Source organism: Sinohyriopsis cumingii, chromosome 11 (assembly GCF_028554795.1).
Source record: "Sinohyriopsis cumingii isolate HCF-2022 chromosome 11, ASM2855479v2, whole genome shotgun sequence".
Classification (NCBI taxonomy): domain Eukaryota; kingdom Metazoa; phylum Mollusca; class Bivalvia; order Unionida; family Unionidae; genus Sinohyriopsis; species Sinohyriopsis cumingii.
Genome location: NC_142971.1, coordinates 18,100,237 through 18,121,414, shown reverse-complemented (window position 1 = coordinate 18,121,414; position 21,178 = coordinate 18,100,237). Strand labels below are relative to the sequence as shown.

Here is a 21,178-nt window from a genome sequence, read left to right as displayed (position 1 = left end):
TATATTTGCCAACGAATCAATAACATTGACTTGTATGTATTAGTGAGAGTTATTTAAACTGATGCGACGGGGTCATCCATATACCAACTCTGAATTGATACATGTAATGCTGAAGTCTAATATTCATGATTTAATTGTAATTTTTAATTACCTTTTCCCCATTTGCATGTAAATATGTCGTGGTCTACATGTAAGATTTACACTAACCAATTATAGCACACACACACACACACACACACACACACACACACACACATATATATATATATATATATATATATATATATATATATATATATATATATATATATATATATATATATATATATATATATATATAAGTATACAGTAATAAAAAACAATGATGCATTGTGCATAATGCTCTAATTATACAGTATTTTAATTATCGGTGTACATGACAGTATCCATTTCTATACCTTGCACGGGGTTTCTTCGCTTCTCTAATTAACACTAATGACGATATGTCAGCCCTTAGTTTTTTCTTTGTCCCAACCACCTTTTTATTTCTCTATGCATCGCATGAAAGGTGTTGTATCTCACAACTCACTCTTCTAACTCAAGTTAATTTTCTTTATAATTCATGGTAGGTTTTATACTTTTAGTTAGTAACTACTGTCTTTGTTTCGATATAATTTTTCAGTCAAATCAAGCACTGGAGCGGGCCGCTATACCAAAAGTTGTAACGATGACAAGAAAGGTGACAATAAAGAAAATCCAGAAGAAGATGAAGTCCATCACTCTTACCACGTGCGCCCATGTGACATCTGAAGCCTCTAGTGGTTTTTCATCTTCCTCCTCATCCGCCTCGACTGACAGTTTAACCGCTCTCGGCGAGGCAGCTCCATCCCTAAACTTTGACATCATATTGCTGTCCGTCGGAGGCAAGCTGACTTCCAAGCCCACAGCTTCTCGCCATTCAGGGGTTGTCGGGTCTCCCTTCAAAGCTTCTCGCCTTTTTGCAAGTTTCGTTTGAGAGGTCTTATTGTTCCGGATAATAGAGTTGTCACTTTTTGGCTTCTCTTTTTCCCCATCATATACCGAAGATTTGCCATCTGATCTTGGCTTAATTTCAGTGCTCACTGGAGGAGTTGGAGAAATTTTGTTCTTTGACCCAACACGATTAATTGCAAAAACTTTATTCTGCACAGCTTTGAATTTGGTCTTTTCTTCAAATTCTTCTTCTGGGTCATCTATATCTTCAAATTCTTCTTCTGGGTCATCTATATCTTCCAACTTCAGATTTTTCTCTTTTCTCTTTTTGTCTTGCTTTTTCTTACAACTGAACATCCTTCGTTTAAACATTACTACACGACTGGTGGGAAGTAGAAGGAATGCAGGCACCGTTTTTTCTCTACTCAGAGAGTACAGTCTGAGCTGTAGGACAGTGACGAAGACGATCAGGCAGCTGACGGTAGATTGCGTTAGCAAATAGGTGTTCAGAATAGGAATTGATTTCATTCCTACTGGCATCAGGTCAGTGATAATGATGAAAAAGACAATGAAGGACAAATAAGCGATAACTGCGAATCCGGTCTTTTCTCCCGAAGCAGGAGGAAGAATGAAGACGAATATGTTAATGGCAGCAAGAAGAAAGATTGGCAAAACGAAGTACAGCAAATAGAACAAATACTTTCTTTTGAAAGTCAGCATAAATTTTATTCCTGACGTTGTTGATGTAGACGCGTCACCGGATGCAGCACTTACAAGATCCCAATCAGAACTCGGTTCATAGTAAGCTGTGTTGATACCATATGTTCCCTTTGACAATGTGATTAGGTCTATCGTACTGCTCCATGTGGTAAATTTGATGTCACACGTTTGTTTATCAAACGGAAAGGACGTCATATCAATACTGCAAGTAGTTTCGAAAGTCTGGTACGGGGTCCATTTCACAGTACCGTAGTTCGTCGCCGTGACGTAGCAGAAACTGTCTCCTAGTCCTGTTAGGGACTCCAGAGCATTAACAAGAGCGATGTCAGGTCTCCAGATTTCACTCTGGGGAATCAACAGTTTGTCGATATTAGCGTAATTTGCACTGTTCCAGATCATGTACGTGTCATTCCACTGCACATCCAACCATCCTGTTGTGGTCATTTTCTGTTCATTCTCATTTATTTCATTTAATGCAACTAAGTAAAAATCAACGGTGACTGGAAGCACTAGTCCCGTGTCTGCCTTAGGGCGCACTTTGGACGAGTAGTTAGACGCGTTTAGTGTGGCATTTATCAAGTTCTGATAATCAATGTTGGTGGCTGCATGTGTTTCTGAAAAATGAAGTATCAAAAACAAACCAAATAAAAAGGCGACGAGAATGTTGAAATACATCGGTCTCATTTTCTCCTGTGTTGATGCCATTGTTATTGAATATTACAGCCAAACATGCGATATCTCAAAAATTATTACTTTTTCTCAGTGAAACCGTTGTAGTACGTCCTTACAAGAAATAAAACTTGCAAACGAATGTACAGGTATTAAACACAAGTCTTATTGAAAAGAGGTAATTCTTATGAAAACAGAATGAATCTAAAAATATTGTCATTATATTCCTCTATAGTTTTGGGTCACTGGACTTTTTTGTCTTTGTAAATAGAACCTTTATGACTCTATTATCTTAAAACAAATCACCCTTTTCGAGAAGACAATGTACGCTGCAGAAAGCTTGTGTCGATCCGATTCGCAGCTTTTCATAAATGGATACCTTTTAAGTGTCGTGATATATTCCTTTTGCTTATATCTCTCTCTCGCGTCTTCTTTCTCTTCATGCTAAAAACTGGGAACTATGAGTAGACTTTTATCAAGATTTCATATGCAATGCTGTTGTTAGCCATGTCAAATTGAAGCAACATAAACCCTGATCCGCTGACATATCAAATTCTATGTTGTTTGCTCTACGGACTACTAACAAACTGCATACATCTAGAACTGGATATGTGTAGTTTGCAGTTGGACTATATTTATAAGCGGTTATATACGGTATGTGCACAGTTTGCATCCCATAGAGACATAAAACATCTGAATGTTTTTTAATCCCTCATCCTTGAAGCACATTCACAGTGACAATTTATCTGAAAGGTCTCTTTCAAATCTGTCTGCTTTGTTTCAAGTCGTTTTAGCAGCAACACTACATTTTCAAAACATTTACCATCATTTTTGCATAAATTACGTCGGCTTTTACGTTCAGAGAGATGGAGAAATTCTGAATCTACCTTACATGGTTACTAAACAAGCTTAATGTGTGCGTAAATATTTTGTCATTAATAAAACTTCCAAAAGTGGGAAATTAAAATTCAATACACTGGCCTACTGATTTGCTGGAAACAATAGTCAAGATTTCGAGAAGATGATACAGCATATGCCTGGTGGAGTTTTTGATATCATTCAGCTGCCAACTCTTTGTTTTGTTTTCTTTTTGATCAGCTTTGTCCAAATTTTCGGTCAATAAACAAAATCTTTCATAAATTATTTTTTTAAAAATATATTCTTTTTGTACTCTGTTATTATCTCTATTCCAAATGGCAAAAAGAATTACTAGCATGCTCATAGTGAGAAAATATTTACAAATTATTGGATGAATTGACGTATTATTGTCACTTTTCTGTTCTGTTGAAAATTAATAATAAATATTGTCGATATACGGTAATTCACACTAATACCAAGTTTTAACATCCCCATAAAAAGAGAGAGAGAAAGAGAGAGAGAGAGAGAGAGAACATATGTGGAATTATGATTACATCAAAACTGAACTTTCTAATTTTACTTAAAAATTTGCATGCCCGTTGATACTAGCGTCATGAACATACACACAGTAAACGTGATACGTATGTATTATGATTTATTTCACTTACTTTGACATTAGGACAAATGGTTTTATTCTTATTTTTGAGAGTACCGTTTTACTGATTAAGCGGCATTTTACGGACTAGTGCATATATTGTTAGCAGCTGTTATTGCTAAAACATTTGTACCATTATCAAAAATAATCGTGGCCTCAATTGTTGAAACAAGTTGTTAGGACGAACTTTCCTATTTCTGGACTGAGGAAGACTACTTGTTGATAAAATTTCATCAAACATGGCGTTTGCGAGGTGGACGTGTGTTGCTATTATTGTTGTACGTCTTGGTGTTCTAGATCAAATGAGTGCGGCAGTTTCGTTGACTGATATGGAGAACCTTGTTTCTAGCTTGCAGGCTGGGTACTACACCACAGTACGTCCCGTCACTGACCAGACTAAGACGGTAGTAGTTTCGTCAGATTTGTATCTCTTGGGAATAAATGACCTTGACGACTGCAATCAAAAACTCACGACGACGGCTTATCTCTCTATCAGCTGGAACGACGAAATTTTGGCTTCTGCCTGGTCTAGTTCACCTTCTATCGCAGAAGCCTATTTGCCACAAAATAAAGTGTGGTTACCAGATTTAGCACTCTCTAACGGATTCACGTCTCTAAAAGGACTTGGGAGTACATTCATACAAGTTAAGCTTACCTACACGTCGCCGACAGTCACTGTGACGTGGCAGCCGTATGAAGTGTTCGAAACGGTGTGTGCCGCCGATGTTACGTACTTTCCGTTCGACTCCACGAAATGTGATATTAAATTTAATTACTTCGTACATGACAGCACAAAGGTCAACATAACGTCGGGACCAGAAGGCGTAAACCTGGCCAATTATGAAGAGAACAGCGACTGGACAGTAACTCGTACCAGTACGTCAACTTTCCTCCGGGACGGCAAATCTGGTATAACGTATACAATCACGCTCAAACGTAAGCCACTTTATTATCTCCTAAATATCATATTCCCTATCGTCCTGCTGACGCTTCTGAACGTCGTCGTCTTCGCGTTGCCAGGATCATCGGGCGAAAAGACAGGATACATCGTGACTATGTTCTTATCCTTTGTAATCTTTCTAACCATCATCGCCAAAGAGCTTCCAACAACATCGGACAAAGTATCCTTTTTCGGCATCTATGTATTCCTCATTGCGTTCCAGTGCACCCTGATCATCCTGTTAACGGTATTGCAAATCAGATTCTATGACCGAGATCCGGATTCCCCAGTCCCGGCATACTTGAAGAGACTGGTTCATAGGATGATCCGGTTTCAATGTGGTGGGTACTGCATCGGTCCTGGGGAAATCCTCCCTTATGGCAAAGATCCCAAGAAAATGTCGCGTGAGTACGTCACGTGGCCTGACGTCAGTGACGCTCTGGACGTTCTATTTTTTACCATTTTCTTATTACTTTCATTCATTTTAACTGCTTTGTACTTAATCGTATCTTATATAGCCGGCAGTGGAATATACTAGTTCAGGCTTTATAAGCTGAGTTGCTTTTATTAAATCGTTTTTCCCCATTATAAATGCATCAAGAGACTCTTTAATGGCTAGCAGAATCAGCATTGAACTATCGTTTCTTCGTATGAGAAAAGTCCACACATCTCTTAGAATCTTAGCATGCTACGGAAAATGTTGAGGCTGCTCCAACTGGCATACATCAATCTCGTGTTCATCTCCAAAACGTTTTATATAATATCTCGAAATATGTAATGCAAGACATTTTAAACTGATTTTTAATTCAACATTTCTTCCGCCCCCCCCCCGCTTTTTTTTGCGAATCATTTCTGATGTTAACTGTCAAAGAGTTCCCAAAACATGTAAAACCATTCAACTGCGATGATAGTTGTCTCTTTGCCTACAATACACTGTACCTTTCATCATTTTTGCCATAATTTACATCATAATGTATTATTCTACTAATTACAAAATACATGTTTTGAAGTTTAAAAGTTTTGACAATCAGTTTCATCCCATAAAGTTTCTTCAAATTTAAAAAAATAAATAAAACAGAGTAATTTAAAGTCATGATAACTACTGGCAAATATTTATTTTCCAACTAATATCTTGTTATTATATAACTTGATTTTTGATATTTTATTTTGTACACACTTAACAGATAATTAATAATTCATTACTGATTTTGTGTGTGTGAGATAAAGAGAGTATTTGTTTTTCCTTGTTACTTTATTTATTATAATATGTCTAAGGAGAGATAACTTACAAATATCTAAATATTTAACAAGTTTAATTTCTTGTTTAAATGCAGTTAGAACTTGTTTCGATATCAGTCATATATACAAAATATACAAAACATTCACAAATATAACACAATCAGGGCTGGTCAAATACACATGACTGATATCGAAACAAGTTCTAACTGCATTTATACAAGCAAAAAGGTATAAGGTGATAAATTCTTAATTTCACAATACACTGTCAAAGTTTGTCATCTCATCTTGCTGGAATGTCAGTCTTGCATTTTCTTGTGCAAATGTGAATGATTACTAATTGAAGAAAGTTTAGAGAAACTACAAAAAGAATATTAATATTTTATTCATTGACTATAACTTACATTTTAAACATAATAATTTATAAATTAAATATTTTAAATGTAACAACTTATGTCTAACCTAGTTACAGGCAATAAGTGTGCAGGCTCCTCCATAATCAAAATACTGATAAATAAAACTGCACTGACAACTTTGTTTCAATTAAATGTACCCAGCAAGGCTACTCTCAGCATGTCTAAGACCTTCTGATGCATGTCCCTGATTTCAAAGTGTCTAGGTTATACATGTTAACGACATAACTTTCAAGGTTCTGGTACAGGAATATTTGGAAGTGAAATTGACTCCTCCATAATGATTGGCCATGTTGATTTCTCCAAACGCACAAATGAAAAAAAAAAAAACTATCCAGGAGCAGTGTTTATCATTTACTGGTTATATAGTAATTACAGAACAAAAATATCATACTTACTGCCTGATGAATGATTACATTAATAAAAGTAAGTTCTCAAATCATTCAGACATATAATAAATAAATCATTATAAAACCAATCCCATTTTAAAGTCAAACTTTCATTATTGCTGATGTAGTCAAAGAGATGAGTCTGTCAGCTGTCTTTCCTATTATATCTGTGTATACATTATATTATCCAGCTATCAATTCAAACACTTCCCTTTTTTCATCTACATTCATTTACCTATCTAGATGTACTATTATCTATATATTTTATACAACATTAATTATTGTCATATGTATATTATGTGCAAAAAAAATAAATAAAAACAGAACAAAATACAAAATAACCTGTTTATTTGAAGAATTAGAATATACAATTTCAAGAAAAATAGCTTAACTTATTTTGCTTGTATTTTTAAAACTTTCTTTGTGTATTAGGTTGTCATACTTTCAACTTTTATCAAATTTGTCCAGCTCTGACCAAGGCAATTATCTTATCATTCCCAAAATAGTCAAGAAACAAAAGATTAGTTATAAACTAGATACATAACCCTTGATTCTTTTGCATAGAAATACAGCTACATGGACTGATGGACACTCAGATTGCCAGATGTAATGGCAAATAAATAAAGTGACGGGACAGTGGACAAACTGATGAAGGAATACTGACAGAAAGGAATGATTTGTGTAGTTATATTTACTCCTTTATACATCCACATATTCATCATTTCACAGACAGTGCTAAAATTAAAATTTATATGATCTCTATGAAATGTTCCTCATCAGCAAATATTTTATGTTAGTATAAAATGTACACAACTTTTTTTCAGAAACCTTCACAGACTCAATACCACAAACTTTTCAAAGATAAAATACACATATAGAAAATCAAGTCATTATCATTTTCATTCAGTTGTATTTCTGTAGTGAAGTTTTCTATTTATATCTCTTGTAACAGAAACTGACAAAGCAGATTTCTAATGGATAAGAAACTACCTAATGGACAAATGCACTTGATAGTTTTGTCTTCATTTTTCTTTCCTTTATTTGTCCTTTCTTTTTTCACCTTCAAAATACTGTATGGTAAAACAACCTTTGCTGTGACCCACTTTCATATACTCCACAGTTAGAAAACATCACTCATTAAATAGAACATAATTGAATCATCACGAGCTCACTAATAGGCCTAGTTCATCTCTGACATGGAATAAATACAAATAAAAATAAAAACTCCGTGTACATACAACTAACTCTCCATGAAAAATATGATGATACAGCAGACCCCGTTCACAAAAACTCTCCAGGAACAGGAAAAAGGATTTTAAATCAACAGGAGTTTAGACTTTGGGTCATTTATTTTCAGAGACATCAATGCAGTTTGCATAAATGATTAACCTGAATAAAAGAGATAACCAAATTTCAGCTGTGTATTTCCAACGGTCCCTCACTACAGAGACCACATTATGACAATGACCATCTTTTGAATGTGGGTATGACCTCGATATCATTACATTATAAATGACTGTAAATTGTTCTTTATTTTAACTTGTACATATTTTACTAAATTTTAGTTTGAGGCTATAGAGAACCAACTATAATGCGGTTCCAACTGAGTTTAAATATCTTATTCTTTTAGTTTGATATGCCCTTCTAGGACACTTACCACTCAAAATGCAGCCAACAACTGGCATATCAGTGCAAAAACTGTCAAATTTATGCTCATGAGATGCCAAATAAATAGGATAACATACAAAAATATCATTAATATTTCTGATTTTTTAATTTTAACACACTGAATTTGTTCCATACTACTGCTAAAGTACCTAACTTTAATCCATACATGGAGGTAATTGGATTATTCTTACTATTGTGTATTCATTAGATGTTAAGTTATGTCACTTGGATAATTACTAGTTATTATTACCACCGACAAGTTTTAAGATGATAAGAGCTATTCGCTGAAAAGAACAATATTATTCTGCTTAAGTCGGCATGACTTAAGTTATTTTTTATTAAAACCTCAACAATAGAAAGACTTATTATCTGCTCACTGTATTCATACTGTTTTCCGCAACATTAATATACATTTGAGGATGTGGACGCACTTGCAAAGTTTGATATAGTTAATTTTTGTTGTATTGCATGCCACCAACGACCAGTAACCAAAATTACAAAATGATCCTCTGTTAAATTCTGATTGTACACGTGCCCATCTCTGGTATACCGGTTATACTCATGTGATTGTGAGCACGCTTACATATTGTGGTTATTACTATTTATTTTGTGGTACGAGAACACCATGAGCACAGTCGTACATTGTAATTATTACCAACTTGTGTAGTGTTATACAATCATTACGCTTGCGCTTGCACTTGTATCTGCAATAAATACATCTTGTGAGGGGTACGAGGATGCTCTTTTGCCGCAACGTTTCCATCTCAGGGCAACGAAGCTTACTCATAAATTTGAAATTATTTTGACTTATAAAAAGTTACTAATCGAAAGTAAATTTTAAAAAGATAGATATCATTATGCAGTGTTGCTGCTTTGGCGATTCATAGAACTACTGACCATTGTCATGGCTCCATGGTCTTAATCAAAGAGAAAAGAGCGAAAACCAACAATTTTTAATAAAAAAATTAACAAATAAGGTATTTCCTTAGAATACAGAGTTCAAAATGTAAAAAGAAATTACGGTATTGCAAATTAAATCCCCCCAAAATAATACAACTGATTCTGCTCAAATCTTAGAGCACGAATGAATAATTTCTAGATAAACACGATTATATAGTCATCTACTTGAGCACGGATCACAATTAGCATTTTCCTAAAAAAATATGTTACCTATTGGAACGTTTCAGTCTGGAAGGTTCTAAATGTTAACAAGATAAAATCTTTGTTCTAATTAGAAGGTATGTTATTAAAATTATAATATTAGTTCATAAGATATAATTTGCCCGATCGGATAATTCTCAAAACGATGTTAAGTAATAACTGAGTTTTACCAGACACAGATGTCCCTACTATTAATCGTGCAAATACTTTTTGGCAGCTCCGCATGATGTTTGACCGAAATGATGGCCGGGGTGGGTTGGGGTGGGGTAGGTGGGCGCCGGTTGTCGCTGAAAATCGAACTATATGAACGTATTTTCGGACAGAAAACTGTCTAAGCCAATGAATTAACTGTTGCCATAGTGATATCAAATTCCCATAAGTTTATATTGTCTGCGATGTAAGGACTACATGGATACAGGAGAATGTAGTCACCACGAACATTAAACAGCGAGGTACATTTCCCGAAAGAAATATGAATTTACTTTGGCCGCCAACATATTGGCTGGTGATAATACTGCGGCGGGTATAAATACCCGATATGGCAGAGATCTCTCATCCACGTTGTTGGTTCTGGCAGGAGCTGCATCGATAATCATTTAATGGGAAAAAAGTATTATGTCCATGGGACTCGATTGGATCACGGTGATATCGCATAAAGGAACATCGATGTAGTGAGGTGACACACTGGTGTCAGCGAGTTAACTGACGCGTTCATTGAGAACAGTTTACCGAGGACCAATTGCCATCTGCGTCAATGACTTTCAGGATGGTTAATATTCCGCGACTGATGTTGGTCATATTGAACCAATATTGAAAGGTGCTTGAAACGATGTCACGAGATATGTATATCCGTCTGGAGAACTTGAAGGAGGAGCAAGAAGGACTATTGATTCTATCTGCAGTTTAATCACAAAAATCACGTAACCAGTCTCAGCAATTCGAGAGATTTCCTACCTTGAAACGCCAGGGGCAAGCACCCACACGTGGGTTTGTCCGTGATAAATTACAATTGATAACAGCAGATACCCAGTTACCTCTACGGCAGCTCATTCAGCAGCAAGGTCGCAAGCGCTCAAGGCGCTAGGTCAGGGTGCCAGTACCCAAGGCAAAAGCTCCTCGACATCGGTTGCAAGTAATGAAGTGGGGCACTATAGGGTCTATGGGAATTAGCATTAAAAACACCCCTGGGTCACTATAGGGTCTATGTAAATTTAACATGGAGGAAAACCCTGGGTCAATATAGGGTCTATGATGAATTAGCATTACAGACTTCCCTGGGTCTGTATAGGGTCTATGTAAATCTAACATGGAGGAAAACCCTGGGACAATATAGGGTCTATGTAAACTTAACATGGACAAAAACCCCTGGGTCGATATAGGCTCTATGAGGAATTAGCATTACAGACTTCCCTGGGTCTGTATAGGGTCTATGTAAATTTAACATTAATCACCCTGGGTCTGTATAGGGCCTATGTAAATTTAACATGGACAGTAGTATATAGGGACACTTTAGCGTCAATGGACTTACCATGCAAAAACGGTCCATACACTCTGGCGTCAAGGGGAATTGAACATGGTGGGACTGTCTAGGGACAATGATGGTAGAGGGTCAAACACAACAGAGACAGAGACATACATACACTAGTACAAGCGTGACATTTATATATAAAGCATTACCAAGACCTGAAATCTTGCTGGGGTGTTCAAAAATTTGCATAATTGTAATGATGCTATAAATAGCTATAATCAAGGAAATGCTCAACGACAAAATGGATGTGACTAAAAGTAACGCTAAAATGACGAAATTGTCCCAGAATTTAAAGGAAAATAAACATATCCCCGACAATTAATTTACAATGGTTTAGACTAAAATGGATAACATTAGTAACTACTTACAATATCAACTTGTGTGACGATCGTGGATAAACACCCATGTATCTATTTATAGCTATAATCAGCTGAAATTCCTATGAAATCTCACTATCAATTTTATAGCTACAACTTGTGGGTTATTCCTTTGGAAAACCCCACTATCTTTTTATAGCCTCAGCTTGTGTGACGTTCCTGTTTATGAACTCTAGTACATATGTATAGCTACAACCTGTGGAAAACCCCAAGTCCATATTTATAGTCTCAAACTTTCCAGGGTCAGTCACGTCACTGTACTGGAAACTTGGGGATAAATGGCAACAGTGTTGCAAGTGGCTGACCTGAATACGCGCTACTGTAGGTAGGCAGGTAGAATGTATTTGATAGGGATAAAAGGAGTTTTATAGGGACAAACAGAGACCAACACACACACAAACACACACACACACACACACACACACACACACACACACGCACACCACAGAGGGAAGAAGAAAAAACAAACCCAAAATCTACTATTGACACAGGGAAGAGGAAAAAAACCAACAAATATACTATCCAGACGTTCTTACACTAACACACACACACACACACACACACACACACACACACACAGATCGAAGAATAAAACCAAAATTAAAATATACTATCCATACAAACGTACGCTAACGCATACAAACCCCAAATATACTATCCACACAAACGTACGCGAACGCATACAAACCCCAAATATACTATCCATACAAACGTACGCGAACGCATACAAACCCCAAATATAATATGCACACAACGTTGTTAACGCATACAAACCCCAAATATAATATGCACACTCGGGAGGAAGAAGAAAAAAAACAACCAAATATACGATCTACACAACGTACGCGAACACACACACACACACAGACACACCAAAGAGGGAAGAAGAAAACCATTATACACTATCCACACGGAGTGAAGAAATAACCCTTTATATATGCTATCAAAAGAGAGTGAAGAAAATAACCCATTATATTCCATCAACACAGAGTGAAGAAGAAAAGTTTTTTGAAAGCACCTAAGCCCTCACCTGCAATGACCAACTCTGCCAAACACCTACACTCCACCCCACCCCCAACCCAACACTACAAAACCCATTTAACCAGTTATTTTATGGCATCAGTGTGTGATTTAGGAAACATCAAGACACAAAATGATGGATGAATAGACTGACTATTGTTTACCGACTTGCATGCCTAAAGAGAGTGCGTGAAGGAAAACATCCTTCCATTTCAATTCTAACTAAAACATAATCCAGAGGGATAGAGTGAGGTGAAAGAGCACAATTTCATAAAGTGTGAGTAAAAACAAAACACGCCATCCTTATTATACAATGTCAAGACCAAGAGACACTTACGTTTTCTTTCTGGTCTATTCTCTTTTAGAAGGTAGTATGAAATTTCACATCAGGGCCAACGCATCGGCTCACATTGTCAATTTTTTCCATTTCCATGTCTTCACTGGCACAAGTTCTTCCTAATCTTCAATTTCTTCTTCTTCTGAATCCCTCTTCTCTTTTTCGTATTGTTTCTGTTTCTTCTCTTTTCTCTTAGGACACTCTGAATCCCAGTGTCCTTTCTCCTGACAACGATATTAGGTATCTTGACTTTTGTCTCTCTTTCTTAGACGAAGCAGGTATTCTGGAGACAAATACCCATTTACCTTTGCAGATATAGCAAACTTCATCAGCACTTACACACTTTCGTATGACTCTCATCAAATCAACGACCAAAAGAATAAGTTTTGTTGCCACTTTCGCCTGTGAATTATGCTTTCGTATGACTTTTAGCATATATTTGACCAGCAGGTCGATCTGTGCTGATTCTTCCATCTTCTTGATCGTTTGAGAGTGGAATGAATACTCTGACGCTAAGACACTCTCCCTATATACAGGGACCTGCTGCGTATGAAACCTAGTCAAATGTAATTTTTGCAATAAGATGAAACGATTTCATTGAGAAAGTAAAAGGCAATGACGTACCGTGTCGCCTCACACAAGACCTGAAGTGTTAGCTCAAATCCGTGTCAGCGATTTCGAAGACGACATAACTGAGCTTTAATCAATGCTCTCCATTTATGCCATAAAACCACGAGTCCTGATTCACGCCAAAAGAAATTTCGTTCGGTCCATAAAAAATAGTATCACATCTGAGAAACGCAAAAACGAACTTCCAGAAAACTGAGAACGACGGCTTACACCTACAACGTGAAATGTATGAGTTCAAGTAGTGCGTAAAACTTAGTCAAATTAAACTTTTATAGTCAAGACGAAACGATCTCCTTTCGAAGAAGAAAGCAGACACCAAGCGACAATGGCGATCCGTGTCACACAACACTTTTCAAAATGTGTATTATTAGAGGTTTGTCCTAGCGATCTGCACGGTTAAATTAAATGTTGATGTATTTTGCAATAAGACGGACACAATTTCCATGGGATCGCCCATGGTACCATTGTTCGTGCATTAGTTTAATTTTTTAAATATTTTTTATATAAATCGCCTATAGGATAGACCCAGTAAAGCATGGCCATTCTCGTCACTGTGTGAATAGCTACTCAAGTCAATTCGAAGTGAACGCGGTAAGACAATAAGTATAGGCAATGAAATGGCTTACAACGGGTGATGCATTGTTTTGTTCTAGGACTGTGTGGCATAATAATCCCTACGCTCTTGCGTTGTTACCATTACAGTGCAGACAGACTGGAATGTGAACTTACAAGCCCTCTTTGTGTATTGTACCATTTCTTCTTACCACATCAAAATACTGAGCGTCACAGTATTGGTTCGCGTTTTCAAGCTGACCATTTTTTCATATCTTACTTAAACATTTTAACATAAACACTCACACTCACATCGGTAGAGTCAGAACAGACGTGTTACAGTATTGAGGGGCATGTTATCTTTTTTCTCTTCAAACTAATAAATTTGGGGTTTGTATGAAGTAAAGAACCGAAAGTACAGTGAACCTCAAGGATGATGACCCAATCTGTCTGTCTATTGATGCGTGTATTTACTTAAGAAGAAATATGACCTCTAAAACACAAAGAGATACGGCAAGCATGATTAGAATGAACACAACGATGTTTTCCTTCACGCCCGTGTAATTTAGAGTTTCAATCCTCTTTCAAGACAAACTTGGTCTCCTTTTGTAGGGCTTGAAATAAATAAAAAAATGGTGAATGGAATATTTTGTCCCAGATCTCTTTTTATAGCAATGTTGACAGTGTCCAAATACGACTTTCTGACGGGCAAATAATGAGGATGTACAAATTCGCGGTGTACGTGATAGGTGTTTCCACCTTCCTGGTCACTGGTCGTGGCACTATCCACTTTGAAAGGAATGACACGCAGTAACGGCACGGAGGTGTGTCCCACCACGTTATACTCCACCACATCGGATTACACAAAGATCAAATTCAGTCCTTGGTTCAGTTCTACCGGGTTTCCAAAAGCTCTGTAAAAATCCATATTACTGTTGATCTTGGGGCTCAAATTGTTTGCTACCATTTCTGCATATCCACCCAAAATTTCAAACAAACTACCATTGAACCTGAGGGACAATGTGTCCATATCTTGAAATTTGATCATGAGACGATGAGCCACTTTATGGTACTCAATCTTCACACTTTTTTTGGCTCTGTTCAGTGCTTTGCCAAAGGCTAAGTTGAACCTGTCCGCAATAGTGTCCACCAAATGTTCACCACTAAAATAACAACCTGAAGGAATTTTCAAGGTGTAGATAATGAAGGCTGGATTGCTGGCTGGTCTTGTGTCCCCTAAAACCCCGATTTTATTGATTTCTTCTTCCAATTAGGCATTCAGGATTTCCACCTGGAAAGTGTTTTGCTTTTCGGTGATGTTTTTGATTTGTGTTGGGTGAATAATTTCCACCAAAGTCACTTCCCAATGGGCTTCGTGATCTAATTGGATGGTTTGAGGTAACTTGACCGTGTAACAGCACAAAGTGTTGTTGGGAAACACCTCCATAGAACTGTCACTGGGTAAGGTTAAGTAAAATTGGTTGTTATTGTTCATAATTCCAGAGTTCTGTGGCTGTCGGAGGGGTTACTAGACGTCAGAGGAGTGTCTCCGCCCAAAATGGGGTTGTTGTTGTTATTGTTGTTAGAGTGGTGACTGACACTGGACGCAATATTCCCGTTCTTCCCGTTCGAGGAGAATTTCAGGAGGGATTGGGAAGCAGGTAACCGATGAAACTGCTTAATAAAATGGTCCACAATTGTTTGTCTCCTTGTTGCAAACTCAAATTGGCAATGGCTGCCCCGATGACAATACACCACGAAGAGTTGGCAGAAAAAGACGATTTGCGTTTTAGGCACACGTTCTCCACACCACACCCACAAGGGTTGTTTTTGTAAATCTTGCAGAGAAGAACTGGGTGAAGGAGTGATCGCAGTAGCTGAATCTGTGTGAAAGGGCATGATGGTCACTTCTTTTTATAGTCGATGACTTGCGAAGCGTCGATCCAAGAATCAAAACTAGGTGGATATCCTTTCCAACGTACTTTGACTTCTTTGACACGTCGTTTGCCCACTTTACGGGTTCTGCGTTCGAGAATGCCTTCGATGTCGTACACGTCTTCTTTTTTGGTGACACGACTTGATTTGAAATATGTACGGGCTGGCGTTTTGGGGAGTACTTAACATCCATCGCTGGCTTGCTGAGCACCTTTTTTCCTCCTTTATCACGCTCGGACATCGTACACGTGGCAGAATGTGGAACGATTTCCACCTGCCACACGCCCATGTGTCCTAATGTGACGTCATCGCTACCGACCAATCGTAGCGGGCTTTACATACTGCTTGGGTTGACACCTGAGGCATTTCAAACCAACTAAGAAAAATGAGTGTGTGGTGAGACTGTTCCCACTCACGTTTAAAGCCTTTCCGTCAGGTTGTTAAGGACTAGTTAGTCCTACACCTTGAGTGGCTAAATTTAAAAGTAGTCTGTTTGTACATAAAAGCCTGGGGAATGAGGCTCTCTTTCCTTCCCCAGGAGTAATTAAAAATCACGCGGTGCGTGATTAAAACAGTGATACATGCTCCATTGGAGCGAAAATCGCTTTAATTCAAGTAAGCAAGCAAGCAAGTTCGGGTACAGTCTCTAGCACTCTTGATGACACCAACTGTCTGGGTTATTTTCTTTCTTGCAAGCCCCTATGTTCCACTTCTGTTTGTGATAATAACTTGTGATACTTCACATTTTCTAAAGTGGAAATCTTTACAAGCCGTACAAAATACAAAACTTATATGACTTTGGCTTTTGACACTTGCACAGACTCTTCACTTTATAAGTATCACGAGAAAATTGTATATCCAATTTTTACCATTTTCCAAAACACGCACACACTTGCAGCTTGACCAGAAATATGTACATCTTGTTTTGTGGATAAGTCACAGACAAGTCCAAGCATATATAGGTGATTATGAACGTTAGGAATATTCCCTCATTTTTTTCAGAAATATCAAAGCTTTTATGTGCATTTTCCCTTTTCCACTCTATATTAGTGCTTAGATTTGTTCCAAAAAAGAAAAAAGAAACGAAACAACTTTAAAAAAAAAAAATGAATTTTGAATTCAGATTTCTCTCTGTTTATAATTTTTTCAAGTTGATGGTGCATGACAGATTACATTCGCCTACCTTTCCAAAGTGAGAGACATTTCTCCACATGTCATTGCCTTTGTTAAATTCGGTTTCATTGGTTAGTTATCGTTAATCTTTAATTTTTTGATGCATTTCTTTTTGATAGAAGATTTAAGGCTTTCTGGTGTTGTAACGGTATTTATGTTGTTTAGTGTGTTGATGAAATTATCTAAAGCAAAGTGCTTAAGATTTTTCATTTTTTTTTTATTTCAAGCCCTACAAAAGGAGACCAAGTTTGTCTTGAAAGAGGATTGAAACTCTAAATTACACGGGCGTGAAGGAAAATATCGTTGTGTTCATTCTAATCATGCTTGCCGTATCTCTTTGTGTTTTAGAGGTCATATTTCTTCTTAAGTAAATACACGCATCAATAGACAGACAGATTGGGTCATCATCCTTGAGGTTCACTGTACTTTCGGTTCTTTACTTCATACAAACCCCAAATTTATTAGTTTGAAGAAAAAAAAGATAACATGCCCCTCAATACTGTAACACGTCTGTTCTGACTCTACCGATGTGAGTGTGAGTGTTTATGTTAAAATGTTTAAGTAAGATATGAAAAAATGGTCAGCTTGAAAACGCGAACCAATACTGTGACGCTCAGTATTTTGATGTGGTAAGAAGAAATGGTACAATACACAAAGAGGGCTTGTAAGTTCACATTCCAGTCTGTCTGCACTGTAATGGTAACAACGCAAGAGCGTAGGGATTATTATGCCACACAGTCCTAGAACAAAACAATGCATCACCCGTTGTAAGCCATTTCATTGCCTATACTTATTGTCTTACCGCGTTCACTTCGAATTGACTTGAGTAGCTATTCACACAGTGACGAGAATGGCCATGCTTTACTGGGTCTATCCTATAGGCGATTTATATAAAAAATATTTAAAAAATTAAACTAATGCACGAACAATGGTACCATGGGCGATCCCATGGAAATTGTGTCCGTCTTATTGCAAAATACATCAACATTTAATTTAACCGTGCAGATCGCTAGGACAAACCTCTAATAATACACATTTTAAAAATTGTTGTGTGACACGGATCGCCATTGTCGCTTGGTGTCTGCTTTCTTCTTCGAAAGGAGATCGTTTCGTCTTGACTATAAAAGTTTAATTTGACTAAGTTTTACGCACTACTTGAACTCATACATTTCACGTTGTAGGTGTAAGCCGTCGTTCTCAGTTTTCTGGAAGTTCGTTTTTGCGTTTCTCAGATGTGATACTATTTTTTATGGACCGAACGAAATTTCTTTTGGCGTGAATCAGGACTCGTGGTTTTATGGCATAAATGGAGAGCATTGATTAAATCTCAGTTATGTCGTCTTCGAAATCTCTGACACGGATTTGAGCTAACACTTCAGGTCTTGTGTGAGGCGACACGGTACGTCATTGCCTTTTATTTTCTCAATGAAATCGTTTCATCTTATTGCAAAAATTACATTTGACTAGGTTTCATACGCAGCAGGTCCCTGTATATAGGGAGAGTGTCTTAGCGTCAGAGTATTCATTCCACTCTCAAACGATCAAGAAGATGGAAGAGTCAGCACAGATCGACCTGCTGGTCAAATATATGCTAAAAGTCATACGAAAGCATAATTCACAGGCGAAAGTGGCAACAAAACTTACTCTTTTGGTCGTTGATTTGATGAGAGTCATACGAAAGTGTGTAAGTGCTGATGAAGTTTGCTATATCTGCAAAGGTAAATGGGTATTTGTCTCCAGAATACCTGCTTTGTCTAAGAAAGAGAGACAAAAGTCAAGATACCTAATATCGTTGTCAGGAGAAAGGACACTGGGATTCAGAGTGTCTTAAGAGAAAAGAGAAGAAACAGAAACAATACGAGAAAGAGAAGAGGGATTCAGAAGAAGAAGAAATTGAAGATTAGGAAGAACTTGTGCCAGTGAAGACATGGAAATGGAAAAAATTGACAATGTGAGCCGATGCGTTGGCCCTAATGTGAAATTTCATACTACCTTCTAAAAGAGAATAGACCAGAAAGAAAACGTGTCTCTTGGTCTTGACATTGTATAATAAGGATGGCGTGTTTTGTTTTTACTCACACTTTATGAAATTGTGCTCTTTCACCTCACTCTATCCCTCTGGATCATGTTTTAGTTAGAATTGAAATGGAAGGATGTTTTCCTTCACGCACTCTCTTTAGGCATGCAAGTCGGTAAACAATAGTCAGTCTATTCATCCATCATTTTGTGTCTTGATGTTTCCTAAGTCACACACTGATGCCATAAAATAACGGGTTAAATGGGTTTTGTAGTGTTGGGTTGGGGGTGGGGTGGAGTGTAGGTGTTTGGCAGAGTTGGTCATTGCAGGTGAGGGCTTAGGTGCTTTCAAAAAAAAATTTCTTCTTCACTCTGTGTTGATGGAATATATTGGGTTATTTTCATCACTCTCTTTTGATAGCATGTATAAAGGGTTATTTCTTCACTTCGTGTGGATAGTGTATAATGGTTTTCTTCTTCCCTCTGTGGTGTGTGTGTGTGTGTGTGTGTGTGTTCGCGTACGTTGTGTAGATCGTATATTTGGTTGTTTTTTTTCTTCTTCCTCCCGAGTGTGCATATTATATTTGGGGTTTGTATGCGTTCGCGTACGTTTGTGTGGATAGTATATTTGGGGTTTGTACGCGTTAGCGACGTTGTGTGGATAGTATATTTGGGGTTTGTATGCGTTCGCGTACGTTTGTATGGATAGTATATTTGGGGTTTGTATGCGTTAGCGTACGTTTGTATGGATAGTATATTTTAATTTTGGTTTTATTCTTCGATCTGTGTGTGTGTGTGTGTGTTAGTGTAAGAACGTCTGGATAGTATATTTGTTGGTTTTTTTCCTCTTCCCTGTGTCAATAGTAGATTTTGGGTTTGTTTTTTCTTCTTCCCTCTGTGGTGTGCGTGTGTGTGTGTGTGTGTGTGTTGGCCTCTGTTTGTCCCTATAAAACTCCTTTTATCCCTATCAAATACATTCTACCTGCTTACCTACAGTAGCGCGTATTCAGGTCAGCCACTTGCAACACTGTTGCCATTTATTCCCAAGTTTCCAGTACAGTGACGTGACTGACGCTGGAAAGTTTGAGACTATAAATATGGACTTGGGGTTTTCCACAGGTTGTAGCTATACATATGTACTAGAGTTCATAAACAGGAACGTCACTCAAGCTGAGGCTATAAAAAGATAGTGGGGTTTTCCAAAGGAATAACCCACCAGTTGTAGCTATAAAATTGATAGTGAGATTTCATAGGAATTTCAGCTGATTATAGCTATAAATAGATACATGGGTGTTTATCCACGATCGTCATACAAGTTGATATTTTAAGTAGTTACTAATGTTATCCATTTCAGTCTAAACCATTGTAACTTAATTTTCGGGGATATGTTTATTTTCCTTTAAATTCTGGGACAATTTCGTCATTTTAGCGTTACTTTTAGTCACATCCATTTTGTCGTTGAGCATTTCCTTGATTATAGCTATTTATAGCATCATTAAAATTATGCAAATTTTTGAACACCCCAGCAAGATTTCAGGTCTTGGTAATGCTTTATATATAAATGTCACGCTTGTACTAGTGTATGTATGTCTCTGTCTCTGTTGTGTTTGACCCTCTACCATCATTGTCCCTAGACAGTCCCACCATGTTCAATTCCCCTTGACGCTCTACAGTTCCATCCATGTTAAAATTCCCCATGTTAAATTCCCCTTGACGCCAGAGTGTATGGACCGTTTTTGCATGGTAAGTCCATTGACGCTAGAGTGTCCCTATATACTACTGTCCATGTTAAATTTACATAGATCCTATACAGACCCAGGGTGATTAATGTTAAATTTACATAGACCCTATACAGACCCAGGGAAGTCTGTAATGCTGATTCCTCATAGACGTTATATCGACCCAGGGATTTTTGTCCATGTTAAATTTACATAGACCCTATATTGTCCC

At 37.3% G+C, this 21,178-nt stretch overlaps 2 protein-coding genes across 2 annotated transcripts; one reads left to right on the top strand and one right to left on the bottom strand.

The window, feature by feature from the left end:
• Window positions 1–382: 382 nt before the first annotated feature.
• On the bottom strand, window positions 383–2,405 carry LOC149787687 (acetylcholine receptor subunit beta-type lev-1-like). Its single transcript, XM_089975640.1, has one exon. It carries the CDS (start codon window positions 2,374–2,376, stop codon window positions 667–669), a length of 1,710 nt encoding a protein of 569 aa, XP_089831766.1. The 5' UTR covers window positions 2,377–2,405; the 3' UTR covers window positions 383–666.
• Window positions 2,406–4,040: 1,635 nt separating this feature from the next.
• LOC149787686 (neuronal acetylcholine receptor subunit alpha-2-like) lies at window positions 4,041–7,172 on the top strand. The gene has a single exon (XM_089975639.1). The coding sequence runs from the start codon at window positions 4,093–4,095 to the stop codon at window positions 5,329–5,331; it is 1,239 nt and encodes a 412-aa protein (XP_089831765.1). The 5' UTR covers window positions 4,041–4,092; the 3' UTR covers window positions 5,332–7,172.
• Window positions 7,173–21,178: the final 14,006 nt, after the last annotated feature.

Bases quoted from the DNA above. Each gene is read 5' to 3' on its own strand.
- LOC149787686 (XM_089975639.1), top strand. From the start codon at position 4,093: ATGGCGTTTGCGAGGTGGACGTGTGTTGCTATTATTGTTGTACGTCTT.
- LOC149787687 (XM_089975640.1), bottom strand. From the start codon at position 2,376: ATGGCATCAACACAGGAGAAAATGAGACCGATGTATTTCAACATTCTC.